Source organism: Rhincodon typus, chromosome 21, assembly GCF_021869965.1.
Source record: "Rhincodon typus isolate 14 chromosome 21, sRhiTyp1.1, whole genome shotgun sequence".
NCBI classification, from domain to species: Eukaryota; Metazoa; Chordata; class Chondrichthyes; order Orectolobiformes; family Rhincodontidae; genus Rhincodon; species Rhincodon typus.
In genome coordinates, this window is record NC_063352.1 from 4,225,729 (window position 1) to 4,253,665 (window position 27,937).

The 27,937-nt window shown below is 39.3% G+C and overlaps 1 protein-coding gene across 1 annotated transcript in view; it reads right to left on the minus strand.

Moving 5' to 3' along the window:
- Nucleotides 1–27,937, minus strand: part of gspt1 (G1 to S phase transition 1) — a 48,709-nt gene that overhangs the window by 11,284 nt on the left and 9,488 nt on the right. The window contains exons 2-9 of the mRNA XM_020519970.2: nt 12,450–12,494; nt 11,756–11,989; nt 11,522–11,555; nt 10,390–10,467; nt 8,761–8,941; nt 7,873–8,027; nt 2,511–2,651; nt 209–302 (exon numbers count right to left, since the gene is read on the minus strand). Of these exons, the coding sequence (XP_020375559.2) occupies nt 209–302; nt 2,511–2,651; nt 7,873–8,027; nt 8,761–8,941; nt 10,390–10,467; nt 11,522–11,555; nt 11,756–11,989; nt 12,450–12,494 (962 nt within the window). The remainder of the gene's footprint in view (nt 1–208; nt 303–2,510; nt 2,652–7,872; nt 8,028–8,760; nt 8,942–10,389; nt 10,468–11,521; nt 11,556–11,755; nt 11,990–12,449; nt 12,495–27,937) is intronic.

The window sequence follows — 27,937 nt, forward strand, 5'->3', positions numbered from 1 at the left end:
ATCTGTAGGGCTGGATTTTCTGGAATTTGTGTCAGTGGAACAAAAGCCTTTTGAAGAGAATAGATAAAGCTGAATAGCTCAGGATTTAAGACTGATGCAGCTTCAAATACAACAGATTAGTTGTTATCTTCTCAAATAATAAAAAACACACAAAAGGTGTGCCAAGTACTTAAATTGAATAAAGTCAACGACAAATACACAAGCTTACCTTGTATTTATCTACAATGGGTACTCGCACAGGTCCAGTAGATGCCCTATAGAAGTGTGGTAAATTGTCCAGATAGGGAATAAATGGTAATCCACTGGAAGAAAAATCACAATAGAGCAGCCAAATTTTAAGATGGAATTTTTTTCTATAAAAATCTAGTTCTATTTCTAAATTTCAAATTAATCAGTTACCAATCGAGTATGAAATGAATGGGCAAGCAGTCACAAAATTAGCACGTCAATAATAAATTCTTCAAAACAAATGCAACCAGACTCCACTGATTACTCGACAACAATTTGTCTGGGAACATAAACAAATCAAAACAAATTCAACTTTCGTCTTGAAAGTATGTTTCCTATAATTTTATTAACTTCAATATAAGAGGCAACTTCCAAAAATTTTATTGCACACTTATACACATGTACACTAAAAGATAATGAACTACAGCTCTGATACACAGAATACACTGAAAAAATTGTAAACATTTGACTAACTCTATTTAAAATTATATTTTAGATATTAAAGCAAATTTGGTACAGATTCTATATTCAAGGAATTTGGGCTTTTCTGGATGTGCAAACTTTTACTGCCCAGTCATAGCTGTCCTTGAGGTGGTGGTGGTGGTCAGGTACCTTCTCATACCCCAGTAGTTGTCGGTAAAATGCAGTTAGGAATAAGGTTCCAGGATTTTGATTAGGTGACAGTGAAGGAATGGTGATACATTTTCCAGTCAGGATGGTGAACGGGAACTTGCAGGCGGTGGTGTTCCCAGGTATCTGCTGCCTTGTCCTTCTAGGTGCTAGTGGTAGTGGGTTTGGAAGGTGGTAAAAGCCTTGGTGAATTTCTGCAATGTATCTTGTAGATGGCACACACCGCTGCCACTGAATCAGTGGGGAAGAAAATAAATGTTTATGGATGTGGTGCCAACTCAGCAGGTTATATGGCCCAGGATAGCATTGTGTTTGTTGTTGGAGCTGAATAACTTACGTAGCTAATGTACTGGGGGAAGAAATGGCCTAGTGACATTATCACTAGACTATTAAACCCAGAAGTTCAACTAATGTACAAATCATGCTACGGCAGATGGTGGAACTCCGGAATTAAGGGTCTAACGATGGCCATGAAGCCATTGTTGATTGTAAAAAAAACCCATTTGGTTTACTAATGTCCTTTAGGGAAGGAAATTGGCCATCGTTACCAGATTTGGCAGATCCACAGCAGCGTGGTTGACTCTTAACCGCCCTGGGGGCAATTAGGGATCAATAATAAATGCTAGCCTAGCCAGAGATGCCCACAATCCTTGTGTAAATATAAAAAATACTCCAATCACAAAATCACCATACCCCCTTATGTCATGAATAATATCAAGATATTTTACCCACATTTCTCACTTCTTCCATCAAGCTGAAAACAAACTTGCTCCCACTGCAGCATGGAGCAGTCATAACAAAAGGGAACATTGGCTTCTTAACATAGGAGTTTAACCATTTTAAATCATGCTGCTTCAATATATTACACTTCGAGATATTTAAACATGAAACCAAACTTACTGCAAAACCAAGGTGTGGGGAGGGGGAGGGCAGAAGTCTGTTATTCCTTTTCCTCTAACTACCAATCATTGAAATACTCATTTCTTATGCACATCCTTATTTACATCTCAACAATATAGTGCCACCTATTTGAGGAACCAAGGAAAACTCCTTATACTCTTGATTTTATTTAAGCCACAGTTATTCAAGCTTTTTTTGGTAATAGTAGGAAATCTTTTCAGTCTTGACATTTTTCTTAGTGCCTAGAAATATTGGACCTGGAGAGGTCAATGGGACGGTGGCCTTATGAGAACAGATAGATGTTCAGAATGATCACAAACAAACAAGCACCATAAAAAAGACAGCCCAGAAACCTCTTTCTGGAAGATCAAACCTTAAATAAAATATCACAACATAAAACCTCTTACGCTTTTGCTCACTCACCCTCCTCCACACCCCAAACAAGATCACCACATTCCTCCCAAGTGGGTTATAATAACAGTTTAGCTAGTTTATACACAGAAATTTTTACGGCACAATACTGTTTAATCCAACCTAGAATGCCCGCTCATGGGCAGCCCGACAGTTGTAATCAGGGATATAATATTTGAGAACTGTTATGACGATGTTAATTCCACTCAAGATTTTAAAGAAGAACCCTTAATAGCCAAATTGTACCACACATTTCAGCAGTACCAGCATCAAGTTATGACATTTATCAAATTGACTGTTAGCCCACTTGATTGTTAACGTTTTTTGATGATAATACTTACGTGTACCAAGAGCAGTTCTCAGCTCGTTCTTTTAAGTTTGCACCAGTTAATCCAGAACAAGGCATAAAGTGAATATCCTTCTTAGGATTGAAACCAACTTTCTTCAAAAATGGCACAAGTTTTTCCTTGCATTCCTCATATCTGAGAAAAATATAAACATTTGGAAAGATTAGATCTAATGCAGGACAAATGCAGTGAAGCAAAACACTTTGCACAAATTGAACCAAGTAGATGTTTCCACACAGGTGAGTGTTCGTTTTCAGCTCTAACACGATTACATATTGCCTGGGCCAAAAACGCTCAAAATGACTGCCTTGGTTACGACAACAATATTTATTTGCTGCATGTAATCTGTGATCTTCTAAAAAACCTTACAATAAACATTTGATCGCAATACAAGTAATCTAATTCAAATTACTTAAAACAACGATGACTACATTGTAGCACTAATCAGAATAGCTATTAAAGCTAAAGCTTCTTTATTTTTTCTTACTCCCCAATCAGAACCTATTATCATGTTAAATTCCATTTTATTCAGGGGTTCTAGGATATGTGAGAGATTATACTGTGATTCTTGTCACTGTCCTAAAAAGTGTTCAAGCCAACCAAACATGCCAATCATGAATTAGTGGCACTAATTCATGAGTATCACAATGGACTTTGAGGCTTATTCATGCTATTTTAACTAATTCATAAGGACTTTATAGGCATATACAATAGCATTGTAACTTTCATTTTTTAACATTCTTTCATGGCATGTGGCCATTCTGTCCACGTCTAATTGCCCTCTTAGAAGTACTAAAACAGTTGCACCACTTCAATCAACAAGATTAATCCAGTCCTTTAAAAAAAGACTATTTTGCAGGAAGTCAGGGTTTCACTGGCAGTGCACACGTTTCCAATCAATTTTAACTTTTTCCATAGGGATGCCATCAACAAAATTAAAGATTCATTCACCAGATGTACAAAACAAAAATCCACATCCTCTTCACTGCAAAGTTATAATGTAGCACATAAAAAGATTTTGAACTGTACAGCATAGCCTCATCACACAACTTCTATCTTATACAGCAGTTTTAATAAGGTGCAACATGTCAAATCACTTCACAGAAATACCACCAATCTGAATTTGACAGAGCCACAAATATATTCAGGTGGATGATCGACAGCTTGGTCAGCAGTAAGATTTTGAAGTGCCAAAAAGCAAAGATGCACAGAGGGGCTTGGGGTAAAGATCAGGCTGCTCAATGGGTCAAAATGCAATGAGTGTAAATTGAGTTGCAAAGCTCAGATGATTAGAGATAGAAGTCATGGAAGGATATGAAAACCAGGATGGGAACTTTAAAGTTGAGACATTCTTAACCAGAAGGCAATATTGGTCAGTTAAGGGTGAATGAGTGCAGATGCATGAAGGAATGATGGTCAGAGGTCTGAATGACCTCAACTTCACAGACAGTAGAAATATCTGAATTTAAGCATGGATGAGTTTCAGCAGGAAAAGGGCAGAGGCTGGGGTAGGGTTAAATGATATTACAAAAGGCAAGAATAAGTGGTGCGTAGTGATGACATAGGTATTTGGTCAGAAGTTCATCTCAGGATCAAATATGATACCCAAAAATGCGAACAGCCTCATTTCACCCAGACAGTAGAGAAATCCCCAAATGAGAAATAGGAGAGGGTGCAACGCTGGACCTCCTCTCAGGAAGCGAGGTTGGGCAAGTGACTGAAGCGTCAGTCAGATAGCACTTTGGATCCAGCGACCATATCTCTCGGTTTTAACTGAGTTATGGAAAAGGATAGGACAGGTCCACAGGTTAAGGTCTTGAACTGGAGCAGGGCCAATTTTAGGGTCATTAGGCAGGATCTAGCAGAGGTCAACTGGGTGAGTCCATTTGAAGGAAAAGGAGCTACTGGCAAATGGGAGGCTTTTAAAAGTGTGGTATCAAGAGTCCAGGCATAGTATGTCCTTGTTAGGGTGAAGGGAAAAGCTGGCAGGTTTAGGGATCCCTGGCTGACGAGGGATATTGAGGCTCCGGTCACGAAATAGGAGGCAGCTACATTGGGTTTAAGCTATTGGGCTCAAGCGAATCCCTAGATGACTATAAAAAGTACAGGAGCACGCTCAACGGAAATCAGACGAGCAAAAAGAGGCTGAGATGGATCTGGCAGATAAGGTTAAAGCTAATCCCAAGAGGTTCTATAGCTATATTAAGATCAAAGGGTGGCTAGAGAGAGAACAGGTCCCATTAAAGATCAGCATGGCCGTCTATGTGTGGAGCCACAGGAAATGGGGGAAGATTTTTAATGGATATTTCTCCTCAGCGAGGACAGAATTATGGCTTCTAAGGAAATATGGGAAACAAGTGGGGATGTTTTGGACCACACACATTACCAGAGAGGTGGTGTTTGCAGCCTTACAGCACGTTAGGTGGATAAATCCCCTGGGCCTAATCAAGTCCATCCTCAGACATTGTGGGAGGTTAGGCAAGAAATTGCAAAGGCCCTTGGAGAGATTTTTGCTTGATCTTTAGCCACTGGTGAAGTTCCAGAAGACTGGAGGATGGCTAATGCTGTTCCATTGTTTAAGAAAGGTAGCAAAGACAAGCCAGGGAACCACAGGCCAGTGAGCCTGACATCAGTGGTAGGTAAGTTATTGGACAGGAGACTGAGGGACAGGATCAACCAACATTTGGATAGGCAAAGTCTGATTAGGGATAGTCAGCATGGATTTGTGCACGGGAAATCATGTCTGACAGATCTTTTGAAGTTTATTGAAGAGATAACCAAGAGGTTAGATCAAGGTAGGGCAGTGAATGTTGTCTATTTGGACTTTAGTAAGGCCTTTGACAAGGACCTGCACGGCAGTCTTGTCACAAATGTTAGGTCGCGTGGGACTCAGAGCTAGCTAATTGGATTCAAAACTGGCTCAATGGTAGGAAGCAGAGGGTGATGGTTGAAGGTTGTTTCTTGGGCTGGAGGCCTAGTGGTCGGCCACAGGGTTCACTGCTGGGACCCTTGTTATTTATTTACATAAATGATCTGGATGTGAATGTACAAGGCATGATTAGTAGGTTAGTGGATGATACAAAATTTAGGAGGTATAGTTGATAGTGAGGATTATCAAAAATTACAAAGGGATCTTGATCAGATGGGCAAGTGGGCTGAGGATTGGCAAATGCAATTCAATACAGATAAATGTGAGGTGTTGCACTTTGGAAAGTCAAACCAAGGTAGGACTTACATAATAAATGGTAAGGTCCTGAGGAGTGTTGTGGAACAGAGAGACCTAGGAATACAAGTACAGAGTTCGTTGAAAGTAGTGTCACAGGTAGACAGAGTGGTGAAGAGGGCATTTGGCATGCTGGCCTTCATCAGTCAAGGCAGTTACAGTTGTATAAGTCGTTGGTGAGGCTGCACTTGGAACATTGTGTACAGTTTTGGTCACCCTGTTACGGAAAGACAGTTAAATTGGAAAGTGTGCAAACAAGATTTACAAGGATGCTGGCAGGACTAGTAAGCCCGAGTCATAGAGAGAAGTTGGCCAGGATAGGACTTCATTCCTTGGAACATTGGAGATTGAGGGGTGACCTTACTGAGATGTATAAAATCATGAGGGGCATAGACAAGATCAATGCATATAGTCTTTTATCCAGGATTGGGAATTGAAATGAGAGGGCATAGGTTTAACGTAAGAGTGGTAAGATTTAAGAACTTTAGGGGCGACGTTTTTACGCAGAGTGGTGCGCATATGGAATGGGCTGCCACAGAAAGTGGTTGAGGCAGGTACAATAGCAACATTTAAAAAGCATTTTGATAGGTACATGGATGGGAAGAGTTTAGAGCGATGTGGACCAAATGTAGACAATTGGAACGAGCTGAGTGGGCACCATAGTCAGCATGGACCAGTTTCGGCCAAAGGGCCTGTTTCCATGCTGTATTACTCTATGACAGGGCACCAGAAATAACATGAAATAAGCCAAAGACCATTCTTTGGCTACTCCGGATAAATAAAAGGATGAGGGCAGTTTCAACCTGTCAGATGACGGGAGTGTGGCATGATCAATCTCAAAAGCTGCAGGTCAAGCAAACAAAAGTTCTAACATTTCATAGTAAGCACATACCTGTCCCAGTAATTTTTAAAAATGAAGGGTTTCTCAGGGTAGGGAGATGGCAGCACCATGCAATGAGGGCAGTTTCAGTGGATCGGGTGACAAAGCACATGAAGCCAGAGAACAGTTAATATTAGCTAGCCAGCAGTTCAGTCCTTATGGATTCTGTGGATCTCATGGACAGCATGAAGTCAGAGGACGTAGAACAGAAACTACTTCAGACAAGGAGGAAGAAGTTCATGACTTGATCATCAATACTTGGGTGATTCACTCTTAAGGACGCCAGAAGGGATAGCAAGACCAGAATCAGGTACTCAGTATTAGGCACTGGAACTAATTTCAAAATTTCATTGGTCAATTAAAGTCATGGAGAGCAAATTACACCTGAAGCTAAAAGCAAAAAATTAGGAAGAAATGTAAATGTTTGCATTCCTTCCCTTAGATTAGTTATCTATTACATCCTGGCAACAAAAATCATGCTCCCAAATGTCTGATTCATTTAAGTACTGGAAAATACTCTAACTCTGGTCATCTTGCTCAATTTTAATTTATCCCCCCCCCATAGAGAGTCAGTCATTACTCAGAACAAAAACGATCAGTAACTAGAACATGCATTTACAAAGAAAAGCACTCTACATTGCGCTGTTAAGCCAACACGCTGTCACTTCAATAGAAATGTTCCAGTGTTAAAGGGTGAAGACTGTTGAAGAAACAATGTTACTCATTTCTGGCACACAGAGCCAACAATAACCTCAAGGCCTGGAAAAGCACAGCAGATAAAAGAATTTGATGAAGGTCCCCAACTGTTCTGAAGCAAAAACGTGCCTCAGTTTTGAGTTAAAAATTACACTCTCACTGATGTATAAAACCTTTTCCTTTTCTTTTGTCCATGTGCCATCACGCAGATTGAGTGAAATAAATTTGGAATTGTCTTTCACTTCTTTTATTTCCTACTGCCGTGGTTGCCAATGTTGTACAAACTCATTTTATCAAGGACCAGTGCCAGAGAAGACTTTCATTTCATCAATGAGTCTAAGTAGGTAACAAAACTGAACAAAAGCAAAGCAGATCTCAAATTGCTCCTGTAATATGACAACTACACCAGAAACAATTATAAACATTTTTCATTATTCAGTACTAATCATGTGCTTTTGTTTCACCAAATTAACGCTAATACTGTCACGTCAAATTTTGCTCGCAATCTCCATTTTTAAAAATATCCAAAACATGCACAGTCTAATATAGAATCATACCTATCTTGGCTCCAGGCTACTGTTGGATCATCCATCTTGTTGATAAGAACTATCAGATGTTTCACTCCTGCTGTTTTCGCTAACATAGCATGTTCTCGTGTTTGACCTCCTTTCTCAAAGCCAGTTTCAAATTCACCTTTCCTGGCTGAAATAACCTGAACAAGAAACATGTTAGAAAGTGGGAAATCATGGGGACTTTTCTGTAGTTAAAAATGGCCACATAATTACTGCACAAAGACCATAAATAGCAGGGGTACATTTAAATAGCAGGGGTACATTTGAATAGCCGAAAGAAATCCCCAAAGGCTGGCCTTACATTCCCCTATAACCTCCCTCCCCAAGAAAACGCGTGAATGACAAGGTAGAGAAAGACACTCAGATCTTGAACTGATTCAAAATTACAAGCTTAACTTGACCTGCAGTTTAAAATTTCCTTCACAGAACACACAAGTTACACTTAACTGAGAAACAGACTTAAGACATGTATCTAAACCAAAACAAAATGGCATTGCTACGGCAAAAGTTGTTTAAAATTACGTATTATTTTTCTAGTGCTAAAAGCTACACTGGAATAAACATGAATTAATTGCCCATGTTTTATATTACATAGAAAATGATCATTCTTCTTTCTCAAAAGCAAAATAGCATGAATAATAAGAACAGGAAATGTTGAAGGTATTCAAGTAGTCCGGCAGCATTTTAATGCTGACAACTATAAAAGCAGGTCATCAGTCTGAAACATTCAACTGTTTCTTCCTATATAATCAGCATTGTCAATTTCTAATCAGCATTTCCTGGATTTATTTCACTATTGTCTCTTTTCTGACAATTTCACAAATCTGAAGATTAACCTCAGTACCCCAATAACCAGAAAAGTTGAGCTCTTACCAAGACAGCAAGGTCAGCTTGAGATGCCCCACCAATCATATTCGGTACAAAGCTTTTGTGACCTGGGGCATCTAAAATGGTGAAGTGCTTCTTCTGTGTTTCAAAATATGCACGGCCCACTTCTACTGTTTTGCCCTTGTCTCTCTCCTCCTGATTAGTGTCCAAGGCCCAGGAAAGATACCTAAAAATAAAAAGAGTTTTGTGACATGCTGCAAACAGGAAAAAAAAATTATGCCATTCAAATTAGCTTGTTGGATGAATAAGAGCATTAACATATGGAATTTTCAAATTGTTTAAGAAAGCCATTTCAATACAGTTCACCAACAGCACATTCTCAGCAGGTAACCAAAAAACTAACAATTAAACAGGAGTTGGGGAGTTACTCAAATTGCAATGTGCATTGCCCCCTCAGGCCAATAATTCAACTAAATTCAAAAACAGTTATTTACTCTCCCCACCAACTTCCGAACCTTACCTTTCCTTTCCCTGAAGCTGACCACAGAAGTAGATAGGGCGGGAAAGGTAGTGTATGGCATGCTTGCCTTTACTAATCAGGGAACGGAGTACAAGAGCCAAGGTGTCATATTCCAGCTTTATATGATTTTGATTAGGCCATACTTAGGGTGCTGCATTCAATTCTGGTCACTACTTTACAGCAAAGAGGTAGAGGACTTTGGAGAGGGTGCAGAAGAGGTTTACCAGGATGCTTCCTGGATTAGTGGGTAGGAGCCATAAGGAGAGGCTAGAAAAACTCGGGTTGTTTTCTCTGGACCAATGGAGGCTGAGGGGAGACTTGACAGAAGTCTCAAAATTATGAGATACATAGATAGGGTTGACAGTCAGAATCTTTTTCTCAGAATGAAATGCCTATTACTCGGGCGCACGCATTTAAATTGAGGGTGCAAGTTCAAAGGAGATGTTAGGGGCAATTTGTTTTTAAAACAGTGGTAGGAGTCTGGAACTTGCTGCCAGGGGAGGAGGAGGAGGCAGGGACAATAGGGTGTTTAAGGGACTTTTAGGTCAGCACACAAATGTGTGAGGAATGGAGGGACATGGACCAAGGACAGGCAGAATGTATTAATTTGGCGTCATGTTCGGCACAACATTGTGGGCCGGAGGACCCGTTTCTTTGCTGTTCTGTTCTACATTGTCTATGGTCTCTAACCTTAGTCTCCTGCCCCCTCTCCAGAGGGAGCACTGATTCCTCAATGCCAGCTACCCTCTGCAAACTCAGCCAAGTTGCCATAACGATGCAAACTCAATGAAATATGGCAGCCAACTTGATAAAAGGAAGATAGACAGGAGGGCCTGCTCAACCACATGATCAGCACACTTGAAACAGGGATTGTAGGTGCATTACTTTAACCAATTTCTTTGCTGGTTGGAGGTGCTTCACAAAATTATCCTGACTGGAGCATCAAGTTGAAATCAGCTAAATTAACACATTCTACTTCTCCAATTCAAGGAACTCCTCATCTTTAAGACAGCCAATGGACGAACTTTCAATTATTGGGAAGTCAAGATAATTTTAAAAATTATAAAAAGGTTAAAAATAAGAAAGAGATTCCAAAAGTAAGAGTTTCGTTTAGAAGTTTTGATGATGATTTCAAAATATAAACATAATCTTACCATGTTTCTCTATTTTTTTCCTTGGCCTCCCTCTCATACTTCTCCAGTGTTCGTTTGTCAACCATACCTGTGAGGTACCTTGAAGAAATTACCAAACGATGAACAAATTGGCACTCACGTTTTGGTAAATACTTTGTTCAGATTAAACATTCTTTTAATTTCAACTTTGGTGCAGGTCATCTTGAAGGCTGAGCTAAACTTGTCCCATGAGCTATTACGGAGTATTTGACAAAATATAACATACAGTATATACAAGGGGACATACAAATGCCCAAACATTTTAAAAGGTTCTTAGCATAAAACAGTGTACAAAATGTGGAATCTTTTTGCACTCACTTCAAATGGTCAAAAGATGGCTTATCAATTTGATTTCATTGTGCTAATCACTTAAAGAAACAAGTTTTCTTTGAAACAGTAAGCCCAAAAAGTTCTGCTGTGATAAACACGACACGTCTGATTCAGTTGATCGTAATTCCTCAGATAGCTGAAGAGACAGATCTTAATTTTCAGAGGTTCACAAGATTTTTAATAGTCTCAAACCCACAAATGAAGCAATGTTATCAAAATAATATTGTTGTACCTCTAGACCAAATCAAGACTATTCGCATTTTAAACTTTTCAGTTTGAAAAACATGACAATGAAAATGAAGGATCAAACAGGACAATCGTATTATTAGAGGAATCATTGCAATAAACAGAACTGAACCAAACTTCAGGTTGCAAAAAAAATTAAAGTCTCATGACCTTAAAGTGCTTCAAATCAGATTAAACTACTTCTGGAACAGAATCAACATGATAAAGGCTAAGTAACTAGCCATGATATGAAGCATTACAACAGTAATAAAACAGATTTTACCAAATTTCCTTTCAAACAGTACCAAATACAAGTGCAATAAAGAATCAGAGCCTCAACACAAATTATCAACTCAAATCCTGGTGTGGGTCTCAAGTTCATACACTGCTGACTGAAATGATAGGGGCAGGGCTTAAATGAAGCACTCACATACAAATGACAAAGAATGGCTCAGTATTGCAGGCTATTTAGTTATTATCAAATAAATTGGGAACTTCGATTACAATAATATTTTCCCTCGCTTTAGCTCTACATATCAAGAATAGAGTTGTAACTTACATTATCTGGCCACCAATAGTGGATTTTCCAGCATCTAAGGGGAAGAAAAAGCGTTACTGCACAAAGAAATGCAAATAAGTATTAGCTTTTGTAAATTAGTTAATCACAAGAAGATTTCATTTAACAAAGTTCTATTGCCAGAAATAAATGCAACATTTTAAGCGAGATCGACAGTTTATAAGATTGGAGTTTTAAATGAGGCACACAGCCATACCATTTTATCTGGTAACCTACCTACATGACCAATGAATACAACATTTACATGTTCCTTCCTTGGAGCACCTGGTTCTACCACCACTGCAACTGTGGGCATAGACACATCTTCGTCCTCTTCCATTCCGACTGGAGTTACCAAAGGCGGACCCCCATCACCAGCAGGACCACCTCCTGGCTCTGCTTCACTTGGCTCTGCTTTTTGTTCCCATGATTCTTCAGATCCAGCTTCTGTATCGCCATTTTCTACTGGTGCTGTAAGATATGTACGGTTAGGTTCTCAGTAGTTGGCCATTAAAGCAACTAGTTAAAATTTAGCTATTGCTCAGACACTGAACCATCAGTTGAAGAGAAACCAAATCCAAAAGTCGTCAATGGACTAAATTAAATCTATTCATCAAACCTAAAATCTGGCGTGGAATCACAAGATCATGCTCTGCACGAACACAAACTGAAAAGGGTGTTGAGTTAATTTTGTCCAAAAGAATTATACCATACTTTAAACTGAAAATAAATAATGTGTATGTCAATGCAGATACAAATTTGCAAACAGTATAATTAAGAAAATATTCCAGCTGCTTTAGTGGTTAAATAAGCCAAGTGCTCAAAATGCATCTCAAGTTCAAAATATAGACAAATTGTCAGTAACCAATATAATCTGCCAACGTGCATCACCATTATGTTCAAGATCGAAATGTTATTCAAAGCTTCTTACCAGTTGGCTCCGAGATTTCCATGCTGGCATCTGTAGCATCTGGCCCTGAAGGACAGAAGCTGAGAATTATTTGTTTGGAACAGTAGCTAGAACCATGTTTATTGGAAGAATTTTCATTCCCATAATACAAATGTTCACTATTTTATAAGGGAAAATAAAGACGTCTGACTGGCAACATTTTATGAATAGAACAGCAAGAACACTTGTAGACACAATGGTCATTAGGATGTAGCATAAATGCCTGAATCATTGGTCTTGTACCTAAAAGCATAGAAACCAAGGCAAAGGGGTAATGACAAACTCATGCAAACAGTGAGACCACATTTGAAGAATTGTAAGCAATTACAGATAACGCCTTGCAGGACCAAGATGAAAGCAGTGGAAAACACAGGCTGGATTCACTGTAAATGACCAAAGAATTTCAACAAAGAAATATATTTCTGACAGAAATTTCTAAGAAGTTAAGGATCACACAAAGACAAAAAACAATGGATAGTGGAATGCCCTGCCTGCAAAAGTAGTCGACTCGCCAACTTTAAGGGCATTTAAATGGTCATTGGATAAACATATGGATGATAATGGAATAGTTTAGGTTAGATGGGCTTCAGATTGGTTTCACAGGTCAGCGCAACATCGAGGGCCAAAGGGCCTGTACTGCGCTGTAATGTTCTATGTTCTATGTACAAGAAATAAAACTGGGAAAATGGCGTGAAGTTGCAAAAAAGAAAATTTGCAAACTAATAAAGATTCCACAAATTTAGAGAGATTATAGATAATGGAGTGAGCAGATCTGAATTTGGAGAAATTTTCTGAATTGATACGCTGAAACAGAGATAGTTAACCCCACCTACATTATCAGCCAGAATGTTGAAACTGAAGCAATTATATCTTAAGCGATAAAGTTGTTTAATAGTTGAAGTTGAAGGCAATATACGGATATGGGCAAAGCTGATATGTACCATTTCAAGTACAGGATAGTCTCCTCTCATACTGAAAGTGTCATAAAACTCAAATTCCTGTAGATTCAACTTGATTAATACATAGCCCATGCCTGATTTTCAGACTACGAACACATGTAATACTTGGAATTAGACAGTATAAAGTTAAGATCTCAACCTTATGCCCTCTAACTTAATAGCAAGTGATGAATGATTGGGATAATTATCAGATAACCCCATTCATCCATCATTTGCTATTGGGCTGCATGACATCAGTTCTAGATCTTAAAATTAACTAACTGTATTACTATTTTCTCAGTTGATATTAGCAAGGTGAAAATCTCACAATCGTTTTCTCAAACGTGGACAGCAAGCCAAACTATACTAGCTTTCCTATTAAAATATTCAACGATCCTCAAAACTGACCTAATCAGATTTTATATATAACTGATATCAGACACCAAAGCTTACAGCTTAAACAAGAAAGTTAACCATTTATAAGTACAGCAGTTTTGCAAAGTCAAATGAAGTTATTTAATGACTATGATTTCAACTCGATCTTCTTTGATTAGAAGCCCCATGCTCTCTCAGACAGACACAGTTAAGGGATAATTTAAAAGTAAAATAAAACATGTAACTGGCCAGTTTACTTAAGCAGTTTCGATGATCTATATTGTTATGGATCAGACCAAACCCCCTTCAAATATATCAAGGGGTAGCTTAAACCCTAACCATTTTTCTTCAGTGCAAGGCAAATGTAAGGTGCTGTGTTCCACGTTATTCTTACACAACAGTCAAAGTACAAACATAAGAATACTATAATTAATTCAAAAACTTAACAGAATAATAGATTATCTAACTACTAAACAGTAACTGTTCCAATTAGTAACATCCCATAAACACACTCTTGGCAAAAGCAAATTCAGTAAAATTGAGAATTGCATGTGAGGCAATCTGAGAGAATTCCAGCTTTCAGCTGTAGAGAGAGGAATAACAAGACCCCAATAACTGCTCTAATCCTAGTTCTGTGAGAGCTTGACTACAACCATTCATGCTGCTTCTTTTTTCCGACCTTATTTTAAAAAATATCCAAGGCCTCACAAGCTGTTTATTAGCTTGGAGACAACAGCTTGGTACCTATTTAATTAAAATCTCTCTCCAGAAAAAAACCAGGACAAAATACACCTGAAAGCCATTGTATCATCAGAATAATATCACAGGCAAATGGGATTGTATCCTGTTTGATTTCTGAAGACACCTTGCAGTAGGCTCCAAGGAATATTCGTCCAATTCTTATAACTGGGGTTATAAATTTAAAAACTTTCAATACGATAACGGGAGGATAACAAAAGAACTACCCAAGCTCCATCTGTAGCTTTTGCAGCCATGCCTTTGACTAAAGCATAGCTCAAACTTATGTTTCTGTTTTTCCAATATGCTTTGGTAGATGGGTCAGCACCAACCTCGCCATGATGGCCCTTTTTAGCATCCAAACATCTGCCTAGTAATGAGCATAAATGCACCTCTGAAGACAAAACATCTACTGCTCTTTAGACACCAAGCTGCTGATCACAATCCAAAGGTCACATTCAATTCAGTTTCTGTTCCAACCAAAAATGGGAAAAATAAAACAGCGAAGTTTGCAACATCAGGATCACACAGTACAGAGGAGATCCTTCAGTTCATCAATTCTGCACCAAAAAATTACTCTAAATCTACACTAGCTCCACTTTCCAGCACTTGGCCAAGAGCCTCAAATGTTGCGACATTCCAAATGTTCATCCAAGTACTTTTAATAAATTCATGTTTCCTTGTGGTATTGCAATTCCCACCATCTTTCGGGTGAAACTTATCTCCCTCTCAAATCCCCTATAAGTTTTAGGTCCTGGGGAGTGTTGCCAACAAAGAGTCCTTGGTGTGCAGGTTCATAGGTCCTTGAAGATGGAGTTACAAGTAGATAGTGTAGTGAAGGTGGTGTTTGGTACACTTGATAAAAAAAAAAAACTACAGATGTTGTAAATCAGGAACAAAAACAGAAATTGCTGGAAAAGCTCAGCAGATCTGGCAGCATCTGTGAAGAGTTTAGAGGGATGTTCACCAAATGCAGGCACATGGGACAAGATGAGTTTTAGTTGGACCAAAGAGTTACTTTCCACGTTGTACAACTCTAGGACTCAAATTATATTCCTTTGTTACCCATCCTTTCCATGACTTCATACACCTCAAACAGGTCCCCTCTCGGCTTTCTCTGCTCCAAAAAAACCAACCCATGCTTAACCAACCTCCCTTCAGAGCTAAGCTGCTCTGAACTGGGCAACATCCTGTTAAATCTCCTTTGCAACCATCTCCCCTCTCCCAGAGCAATCACATCCTTGCTATAGTACAGTGACGAGATTAGAACTGCATACAGCTCCATGATAAACTTCCTGGTTTTATAAGCTATGCCATGACTGATGAAGGCAAGTGTTCAGTATTTCGCTTTAACCACCCTATTAACCTGTTCTGCCACTTTCGGGGATCTGTGGACAGAGTTCCAGAGTTAAATTCCATCAGCTACTGATCTGCCCATCTGACCAATCCATCGAAATCCTCCTGTAAGCCAAGACCTCCTTCACTGACAACCACTCAGCTAATCTGCTTAGATATCCATAAATTTTTACAAAACAATTTACAGTGGTTACATGGTCACCAGAAGGCTGGTTTCATATTCCAGATTTTATTTAATTCAAACCTCACAGCCTACCAATTGTTTTTAAGATATGGAGAAACCCTGATGTTAACTAAAGGAAAACTCAATTCAGCAAAATACCATATATAGTCCAAGAATCCATGTTGGCCTTAACTGCTTAAGTTGCAAAAAAAATGCAGGAAATAGAGTTATCTTTTGACAAAATCCAAGGTCCAACTCAGTAACTATTACCAAACACTTCTAGAAATATGTCAAGACCCAAGTACAAAGGGTTAAGAAATGCATTGAATGAACCATATCAAACAGATAGCACCGAGATCAATTTGTACTCTACAATGTTCTTACTCAAGTGGAGGCTGGAGGGATGCCAATTGAGTACTGCAATTGGAAATGAAGAAGAGTTGAATTAAAAACAGCCGTGGTTTTCACATCTGGTCCATTTTTTGAAAGTTTTTAAAGACACACCTAGTGACAAATTGATTTCAGAGAGGTGTTGAATAATTCCAGAACACATTGCATCTTAATTGTCAGATTAATGGTGGACAGGACAAGTACTTAAGGGCAACCAACAGTGGAATTCCATGAGAGGTTTCAAGAGAGACAAAGGAAAACACAAGGTACTTGGTCCCTTGGTACCACTATTTAAAAAAACCAAATTCTCAATTTTACATTAGCATGAATATTTCTGAAGCTGAAGCATGTCTTCAACCTTTCACTCAGCTCATAACAATACTAAAAAAACATGAAAAAATGCAGTCACTTAAAATGTAGTCACTTTTTGACAAATACAATTTCTAATTTGCGATCAAACTTTTATAGACTATATGCACCCCCAAACAACGTAGTTTCCATTATGATGTGGGCATAGGAATTACTAAGTATACTGGATACCAGAATCATTTGGCTTCTGTGCATGCAATGAAGCGCTACGGGTAGGAGAGTGTAATTACAATACAAGTAGCAGAAAAACTGACAACACATGACTTCAAAACAGGAATTTATTATGCTTGCACCTTACAGTCAATAAAGTAGTCTGATCACACTTCACCTGAAGAGAACTTTGTTTTCACTCCCACCTGTATGCAAAGAAGATTGGCAAGATAATTTTCACATGCAATGATTATTTCTTCTCTTGCTCATTACTATTGAATGGTGGTGGTGCAAAGCACTGGGCATCTGCATGGTCAAAAAAGTGAAGCACGAGGTTTGGAGGGATTTGGGGAAAACTAGAAAATATGTCACAATTAAAAAAACACATTCGCCCTTTCCATCAAGGTTTTGGGACTGAAAATTTAATACTAAAAGTTTCAACACATTTCAAGACAAATGTAAAACCAACACACTGAAGTGAACTTCCACAAATTACATGAAATTCATTCATCTTAATAGTTTATTGCCTAATCTATTTGAAGCTGATGTTTGCCATCAGATTAAAAATAATGTGAAGCGTCACTTTCAAATTAAAATCATATTAAGCATCAGCCAAAAGATTCAAGGGTTTAATTTTGATTTCTTTCCCTTTTTGATTTTTAAATTCAACTTTCTAATGAACTCATGTCTGGTATTTTTATCTTGAGAGGAATGACTTTGAAAATCAATCCAGTTCTAGAGACAGCTAATTGAAAATTATTTGCTGACTGGTCATAAAATCAACCATCTGGTTCAGTTAGTTTTGCTGCTGCTGCTCGGGCGCTTCAAATATTTCAGGAATGGCCTGCATTGCTTCCCTAGTAGAAAGTAGATGTGGCAGTAAAATCAACATGGTGCTTGGCCAATGTTCATTTAAGCACTGAACATGTAGGCACTTTATCAAGATCAAACATCTACAAGAAAAGTACAGAAGAAACAGGACAGCCATGTTTGGAATAAAGAAAGATGTAGTATAAAGCACATCATGTCAGCTACAATTCTTTTAAGTATAAAAGAACAAGGTCAGTGGAAAACGAAGATAGATTTTGCACTGGTTGAAAAATGCTCCTAAGAGAATTTTCAGAAACTAAGAGATTATTGGAAGTTGCCAAAATATGAAAATCAAGCAGCAGCATTTAAGGAAAAACGCAAAAGAACTTCAGATGCTGCAAATCAAGAACAAAAACAGAAGTTGCTGGAAAAGCTCAGCAGGTCTGGCAGCATGAGTGTATTAATGTTTTGGGTCCGGTGACCCTTCCTCAGAACTGAACAGTTTTTGCTGTTGTCGAGCAGCATTTAAGGGTTTGAATGTCTTTCCCTGATCAGGAAAGCTTACAAAGCAATCACGAGCACGATATATGGCTCCATATCAGCCAATTTACACAACTGTTTTGCCACCCTTGGTGGATAATTTGGTTTTTGTATGAGCAACTGATACAATTAAATGACCAGTAGCGGCTGTTGAGGAAGAAGAGTAAGCAGTTCATGCCACTAGCTGGCGTTAACTCTATTCTTGTCCAAACAACTCTTCAAGAGTTTGGCAGCTCACCACCACCTTCTAAAGGGCAACTGGGAAGGATGATCAATGCTAGGTCCAGCAAGCAACACTCATCCCATGGAAGAATTTTTAATAAATTGTACCAAAAGCCAGTACAGAACCAAGTCAGCACAGAGATGCAACGCTTAAGGTGGACACAACACTTTGAAAATAATTTTGACAATTCAGATCAGCTTACACACAGCTGTCTCTCAGTGGCACCACAGCACCTTGTGTGTCACAGTGTAATGCACCTGTCCTTGTACAAAATTCTTGCCCTCCAACTTACAGCATGCAAAACAATGGGTCTGGGAAAGTACCCTTTTAAGACGACTGACAACTGATTTTTCTGAACTATAAAAACTTTTGCATCTACTACATAAAATGAATTGCTAGTAGTGATGTCGATGGACTCACTTGCTGTGAGGAGTAAGTGGGGGAGTGTTCAAGAGTTCACTATGTTATAATCACAGCTAATGCTACTATTGGACAAGTCAGATGCCAGAATTAAATCTGGCCTGATACATTAGTCGTCATGCATTGACACACAAACACTTATGGCTGCAGATTCTAACAACAAAACAGAAAATTATTACACAAAAGAAAAAACAAACCAAGCTATCTAAAGACAAAACATGGTTTGAAAGATATTAAAACACATCAAAATAAGTCTCAAGTCTCATATTCCCCAACACCACCAATTTCCAGCAAGTCAAATCCAGAGGCATTACTGTTTCATATCAAATCTTTATGATTGACTTAACTGCTTCTCCCCAGTTCTGTTCTGTGAACTAGAAAGGCTTCGAATCCTCATGACCACAAAGCATAGACTTCCTCAGTCTTTCACGAATCTGCCGATTTTGAAACAATCGCACCTGGTCTGGAATTTTCACAAACTAAATTTTTACACCTAGGTAATTCAGCTATCCCTTCACTGTCCCACCTCCCAGAGAGAAGAACTCTATTTACATCTGGGCCCCAGGTAGATCTCCTTCAAAACTACCCCCAAAGCTTTTAACTAAATAAAAACAAAAAAGCTAACACCCTGTCATAATCCCACAGTATATACAAACATTGCTCTATTAACACTCCAGGGGAGATACTCAGTTTTCTTTTAAACCTCTTCACAAAGTTACTTGGTTGATTATCCCACTCAGCAGCCTGATCCCACTTTCACTTGGACTTTAGCCCTAAGTGGTACATTTATCTTCTTTGTAAACATTTCATCTTTGAAAACATTTTGACTCCAACTGCTTTCTGTGGCTTAGAATTGCACAGGCTCACCACTCGGTGAAGAAATTTCTCATCTCAGTCCGAACTGGCTTACCCCATATCCCTAAACCGTGACCTCTGGTTATAGATTCCCCAAATCATCATCCTTCCTGTGTTTATAAATTTCTAGCAGGACTAGAAAGGGCAAGTTTCTATGAGATCACTCCAATATTCTTGTAAACTCCAGTGAATGAAGGCCAAACCAATCCACTGTCTCTTCCATCAGTCCTGACATTCCAGACATTAGTCTGGTAAATTTCTGTTGCACTCTCTCTATAGCCAGAGCATCATTCCTCAGATAAGGAGGCCGAAACTGCATAAAATATTCCAGGTGTGCACTCACCAAGGCCCTGTACAATCGCAACAAGACATCCTTGCTCGTATACTTGAATCCTCTCACTATGAAGACTGTTATACCATGTGACTTCTTCATGGTTTGCTGCACCTGCATGCTTACTTTCAGCACGTATCGCACAAGAATACCCATTATACCTCTCCATTTTCTAATCTATTGCCATTCAGATAATAACCTGCCTTGCAGATTTTGCTGCCGAAGTATTTAACTCCCCGTTCATGTATCCACTGTAAAACTTCATCTGCCCACTCTCAACTTGCCCAAATCACACAAAAATCTGCAACCTTCTCAGTTCACTCCCGCAGCTTAGTATCATCTGCAAACCTGGAGATATTACATTTAATTCCTTCTTCATGGTGGGTTGGTGGACACTTACATTCCATATACCAATCAAAATGAGAAGATGATTTTACCCAAGACCCCAACCTGATAAACTCCAGAAGTGGAGTGCTGAGATGGTCTCTTAGCATCCATAAGCCATCTTCCTTTGTTTGAGAGATGACTAATCAGTGAATAATGCTCTAGATTCTGAACAAATTTTGTTTTGCTTGAGATCCCTGATAGCATACTGCCAAATGCTATCTCAATGCAAAAGTCAGTCACTCTTACCCCAGCTCTGGAATTCATATTTCTTGTCCATGTTTATGCAAAGGCAGTAATAAGATTCAGATCCAACTGCCCCAGAGGCTAAAATGAGCACTGGTAATTCAGTACCAACAAATGGACTGGAGGAGGCTGTGGGGCAATTTCATTAAAGGGCAGAGATAAATTCTAAAGCATGACACTGATCTTGCAGGATAAACTTGGTATCAGTAAAATCAGATTAAACAAAAATGATAGAATGAGTATGCAGAGATATATAACAGATCAAAGAAGTAGCAAACTGTATAGCCAAGCCTACAGCTAAGGCAGAAAGCCGATGGGCGTGACAGCAGCAGAAGGACAGATCGAGAGACAAAACTCCAAACTCCACCGAAAGTGAACAGGAGATGTACACTCTGTCCAATTGTGCAACAAGGTTAGACAACTCTGACCTATACCATAATAATGGTCAACAGTTGTCTTCGTGACTTAGTTCGCATCTGACTCTCAAACCTGCAAATTTTCTTTGCACGAATTAATGAGAAGATTTGCATCCTTTTATCTACTTGATTTTTGGTCTTTGAACCAAAAAGTCTATATTGCAAAGAGATGGCTGCAGTTTTAGAAATCATGTTAACTGGAACACAACAAGTTGTACACATTGTTACCTTTCCCTGACACTGGAAAGCAAAACACAGACACCATAGAACCGATGGGCTCTGAATTAGGGGGGAAACTGTTGAACATCAACATTCTGATTGTTTTGATACTTGCCCTTTACAGGCTAGGTTGTTCTCTGCTGCCATGCTCCATTCAAGGCTATGATCACGTGGTGAGGAAAGAATCTCTCCCCCTTGTGGTGGGGGGTAGGGAATACGAAGTGTCCAGTAATAGCTACCTGTCTTCCACTCACTTCCAATCCCTTGCTGGAGGAATAAAACACCTTTGAAGGCAACACAAAGACAAATTCTCAACCAATAAATGAAAAAGCACTGGTGTGCAAACCATCATGTCAGACAATCAAAGGTTGGCTCACTTGACTGAACAGCTGGTTTGCAAAGCAGAATCCACCAAGTGTGGGTTCAATTTCTATACCAGCCAAGGTTACCGCGAGGGGCACTCCTTCTCAATCTCTGCTTTTGTCTGAGGTGTGTTGACCTTCATGTTAAACCACCAAGTTATCTCTCTCTCTTGAAAGACAACAGCCCTACAATCCAATAGGACTATAAAGACTTTAAAGCAATGAGAAAGAAAGCAACTCATCAAAACTTGTGGTCGAGACCGGTGTTTTCAAATGGTTTGCTTTTTTTTTTTCTTTTTCCACCCCGACACCCATGTCTTGCTTGCTTGTTTCTGCACCTCCTCACACTGAAGGAGGGAATTTACAAGAGTTAGGTTGTACAGTTATAAATTGGCAACTTCATATTTCTTAATTATCATTGGATAAATGACCAATTTTTGGATGTCGTTCCAAATCAAGTGGGTTGCTCTGCCCTGGGATCAGAATGCATCCAAATCACTAACACAAATTACAACCAGAGATTCCATGGAAACTGGTCAAAACTAAGTGTGAAAACTGGAACATTTGCAAAACAAATGGTGTAAAATTATGGCAGATTATATTGATCTCCATTAAATTTCAAGTACTTCAAATGAGAAATGAGCAACCCAATTCCATACAAAATGCCTTTATGTTGCTTCAGTTGAAGTTAAGTAAGGCTGATATGAGTAGACAATGCTAAACACGTGACCAAAGAGCAAACAAAGCCAGTAGAATTGTATGTCTTAAATTTTCAAAAAGGTTTTCATAAAACCATACAGTGCCAGTGCAGTATCCATCAGACTCTAGGTTTGGCCAATGCCATGAAATCAGCCTCTTTGTCCAAGCTCCCAGCCCTGCCTTCTGTGTCCATCTTAACATTATTCATACCTGCCAAGTATGTGTAGACTTCAGAGTAACCTCAGCAAGTAATGTCATGAGAAATGTCGTAGAAAAGCAAAATGTAGTTGATAATACAGAATCACATGATTCTGTAAAATACTACTCTGGAAACAGGGTTCTGATGCAAAGTAATCAACCCAAAACGTTAACATTCTTTCCACAGATGCTGCCTGACTTGTTGAGTTTTTCAGCCTTTTAATTTCATTCTTATATGGAACCAGAATAGCAAATTCAAAAATAACAGCACAAAAATATGAAGGCAACATCACCGTCAGCATTTGAAGTTTACCTGTAAACACTCTTACCTACCTACAATCCCACAGAAACCACCTAACTCGCACACAAACAAATCCTCAGTTTAAGCATTAGTCTCGCCAGAAGGAAATCTAAAATAAATACCTACGGAGGACATTCTTCTTTGCTTAAAGATCAATAATACAAGTACCCACTCTCCACAAGTCAGGGTTGAGTGTATGGACAAGTAGAAACACTCTTTATAGAAGTTTAAGTAGTTCAATTTTTTGGTTCAGTCTTTAATCTGTACTGAACCAAAACACACAATGATATCTAACAACTGTTACGAACAGAATGGGGAATGGAGTTTCTACTCGCTCCATCTAAATCGGATGCTGTTCTTGCACAGTTTTGGAATGAATTCACTTTGCTGCTCACAACCATAAATCTGTCAAAGTCTATGCAGATTTGCTTCCTTTAAAATGCAGCTCTCAATGATCAAATACTAGTTTTACTCTAAGCACGTGTAATAATTCTACAAAAAAAAAAGGACAATCATTCTCATTCTATGAGCAGTGTTCTCAAGATGTCTGTTGGCCAGGAGATTGGATTTATTGCATTCCTCTTGGGAAGAAAATCATACCTGAAACAGACCGTTAATCTTGCTTATTTTCTGCATTAAATACTTTTGAAGATTTGGACTCCAACTGAACTAAATTAGGGTACACAAACCAAACTATTTGCCAAAAGGGATAAGATTATTGAAGGTGAAGTTAATTCAGGCTGGATTTAGATTTTCCAGCTTTCAATTACATGGCGGGCTTCGCATAAAATAGCAATTTGCCACCCCCTGGGATTAAGTGAAAAGTACCACATTCATCATGCTGATAGCAACAGAAGGCACTAGGCAAAAACATTACACATGCAGAAAATGCCAAATTAGAAAGACAAATCAGTTATTTCGAGACAAAATATATCAAACGTAACGTCTTCTGACAACTTCAAACGGTCAAGAGCTGAGGTTAAGGGCAACACTTTAGTAACATGCTCCTGAACGTACACACATCTTGGATAGCCGGTAGCACTTTGTCACAAGATTCAAGCTCTGCCACAAACCGCGAGCTCCACTTGGGTTTTGGCAGATAATGTAGGTTGCCACTCCAGTTCAGTGGAAGCAATTGTCCATTAGAGATACCTATTTTGTGATATTGTACATTGAGCACTAGTGTCTGTTCAAGTACACTTGAGATAGCATTGCATTATTCCCTTGCGAAAGAGATCAAGAATACAAACAGCAATCCTATTCCTCCATGATTACCGAAATACAAACCATGGGTTACATAGGTGACCAGAAAATCCAAAGAATTCAGGGGAAATTTCTTGACTCAGTGGTATGAACATGGTACTCACTCCCAAATGGGGTAATTATGGGAACAGCACAGATACATTTAAGAGTAAGTCAGACAAGCAATGAGGATGGAGACAAAGATGAACCCTTGTATACTCTATAAGGGTTTAGGTACACAGAATTGGAGAAGGCGCATGCCAGTACAAACAAATCATACACTACTTGCTTCTGTGCTACAAATTGAATGCAATTCAAAAAATGAGCAGAGCTTCAACTCTCCTGGCCAACAGCCATCTCAATCAGAAAGGTCACAACACATGGTGTCAATTTGCCCTGCTGAGTCCAAGCTGGTTCACCACAAGAACAAATTATCTTCCTTGATTTGAAATCTTGCTAGTCTTTTCATTTACTGAACTTATTCTGCCCTGTCCCACACAACTGGAACAGTAACACTACTTCCAGCTTTTAATATGAAATGCCAAGGCATTTTTCCTTCAGTTCATATTGAAACCAATTTTCGAATCAAAACACAATTGACCGATATAATCACAACCATCTGAATGTATTTCTGTGATAATGTTCTTTCAAAGCCCAAGGCTTCAGAAGTGACTTATGTACCTGATAATATGTGATCCCGTAAAAATACTTAGCAATTAAAAAGATTCAAACACGACACAGCGCAAGTATAAAATTATTTCATGCAGCTACAAGGTCCAAAGATGTGTAGGTTAGGTGGATTAACCATGGGAAACGCAGTGTTACAGGGATAGGGTAGGAGAGTGGGTCTGGGTGGGATGTTCTTTGGAGGATCAGGGAGGATTCAGTGGTCTGAATGGCCTGCTTCCACATTGCAGGAATTCTATGATTTTTAAGTACATTGTCATTTGCCTATCTATCCCTGGTGGGCCTTTGTTCACATCAAGACACCATACACTCACCAGATTCTTTTTTTTGGCTGGGTGGGGGGGTAAGGGGAAGAGGAGAGAAAGGTGACAGCACCAAATCCGTACATGATTCTTGACCCTTCAAAGACTGAACCTCTTTAATGCAGCAATTTTCGATGTTACCAAACAAAAATTTTGCATCAACCCATATCTGGTCAGTCCAAATCGTCTACCTTGCATATATGTTAAGGAACACACTGGTATATATGGACTATGCAGAATATCTTGGCAGACATCTTTCAAAAGGCCACGACTGAAATGATCCAGCACTGCATTCAGCTGCACCCGTTCAGTCTTCTGTATAGTACTGCAAAGACTTTTTGACACAAAGACACTGGAAGTCAACAAAAAGTCTTACTAAACAGAGAAACTGGCATCACTACATTCCAGTACCACAGTGAAGTTCGCAGTGCGTACCAGCAACATGTGACACATGTAACACTGGAGAAATTCGAGCAGCAATGTGTCTAATACATTCTTCAGATGCAATGGGAGAAACGAACACATGCTTATGTCCGTCCTAAAGCTAGCTCCACAAGCAATCAAGTACAATTCCTGGAAAACCGACTATTATCGACTGTTCAAGAAGGGGAGTAGAGACAACCCTGGTAATTATAGACCAGTGAGCCTTACTCCGGTTGTGGGTAAAGTGTTGGAAAGGATTATAACAGATAGGATTTATAATCATCTAGAAAGGAATAATTTGATTAGGGATAGTCAACACGGTTTTGTGAAGGGTAGGTCGTGCCTCACAAACCTTATTGAGTTCTTTGAGAAGGTGACCAAACAGGTGGATGAGGGTAAAGCGGTTGATGTGGTGTATATGGATTTCAGTAAAACGTTTGATAAGGTTCCCCACGGTAGCTATTGCAGAAAATACGGAGGCATGGGATTGAGGGTGATTTAGCGGTTTGGATCGGAAATTGGCTAGCTGTAAGAAAACTGAGGATGGTGGTTGATGGGAAATGTTCATCCTGGAGTTCAGTTACTAGTGGTGTACCTCAAGGATCTGTTTTGGGGCCACTGCTGCTTATCATTTTTATAAATGACCTGGATGAGGGCGTAGAAGGATGGGTTAGTAAATTTGCAGATGACACCAAAGTCGGCGGAGTAGTGGATAGTGCGGAAGGATGTTGCAGGTTACAGAGGGACATAGATAAGCTGCAGAGCTGAGCTGAGCTGAGAGGTGGCAAATGGAGTTTAATGCGGAAAAGTGTGAGGTGATTCACTTTGGAAGGAGTAACAGGAATACAGAGTACGGGGCTAATGGCAAGATTCTTGGTAGTGTGGATGAGCAGAGAGATCTCGGTGTCCATGTGCATCGATCCCTGAAAGTTGCCACCCAGGTTAATAGCGTTGTTAAGAAGGCGTACGGTGTGTTAGGTTTTATTGGTACAGTGATTGAGTTTCGGAGCCATGAGGTCATGTTGCAGCTGTACAAAACTCCAGTGCGGCTGCACTTGGAGTATTGTGTACAGTTCTGGTCGCCGCATTATAGGAAGGATGTGGAAGCATTGGAAAGGGTGCAGAGGAGATTTACCAGGATGTTGCCTGGTATGGAGGGAAAGTCTTATGAGGAAAGGCTGAGGGACTTGAGGCTGTTTTGGTTAGAGAGAAGAAGGTTAAGAGGTGACTTAATAGAGACATACAAGATGATCAGAGGATTAGATAGGGTGGACAGCGAGAGCCTTTTTCCTTGGATGGTGATGGCGAGCACGAGGGTACATAGCTTTAAATTGAAGGGTGATAGATATAGGACAGATGTCAGAGGTAGGTTCTTTACTCAGAGTAGTAAGGGCGTGGAATGCCCTGCCTGCAAAAGTAGTTGACTCGCCAACTTTAAGGGCATTTAAATGGTCATTGGATAAACATATGGATGATAATGGAACAGTGTGGGTTAGATGGGCTTCAGATTGGTTTCACAGGTCGGCGCAACATCGAGGGGCAAAAGGCCTGTACTGCGCTGTAATGTTCTATGGACACTGCACCAGACAGCTGAAAAGTGCCTTAGTATTTTTTCAACTCTCAAATGGTCAATGTTCAGCATGGCAGCGTTGACATTTGTGACGGAGTAGGTTGCACTCAACCATGTAAAATGGTGACAACTCGTCCTTTAAGCTGCATTATGTTTCAAGTCCAATATCCTTCATGAAGCAGAACAGCTGCAGAGAAGCAAAGAAAAAGGAAGCAAAGCATGCACTCTGGGTTCCACCACCTTGTGGAAGAGTTTACCACATTGTACATTGAGAGAAAGGAATGCCAAAGATCTCTAGGTTGACAATCTGACTGTTCAGCATGTGAAGATGCACGGCAGAAATTTGCAACTTGAATAGACATTAAATCAAGGAATAACCCAATGACGAGCTTTGAGTTCATATATAGACATTTTAATCACTTTGCTTCTCTACTGTTGCTAGTCTGATATGAAAACCATTATACTCGTTCAACTCCCGGGACCCCAAGTGGACAACCTCGCATGTCACAACATGAAACTACACCTGCCTCCAAACATGAATTCACCTGCAAACTTGGACATAAAATTTTAATTTCTTAGTCAACATTAATATAAAGGCTTGAAAAAAGTTAGACCACAACATAGATCTGGGGAATACAACTTACAACATCCTGTGATATAACAAACATTTTATCCCAACTCTGAAGATAACAAATTCCTTTCTTGCACTCGAATAATGAAATGACATTTGTACATCAAGGTCTAAAAGACAAAACTCCTGAAT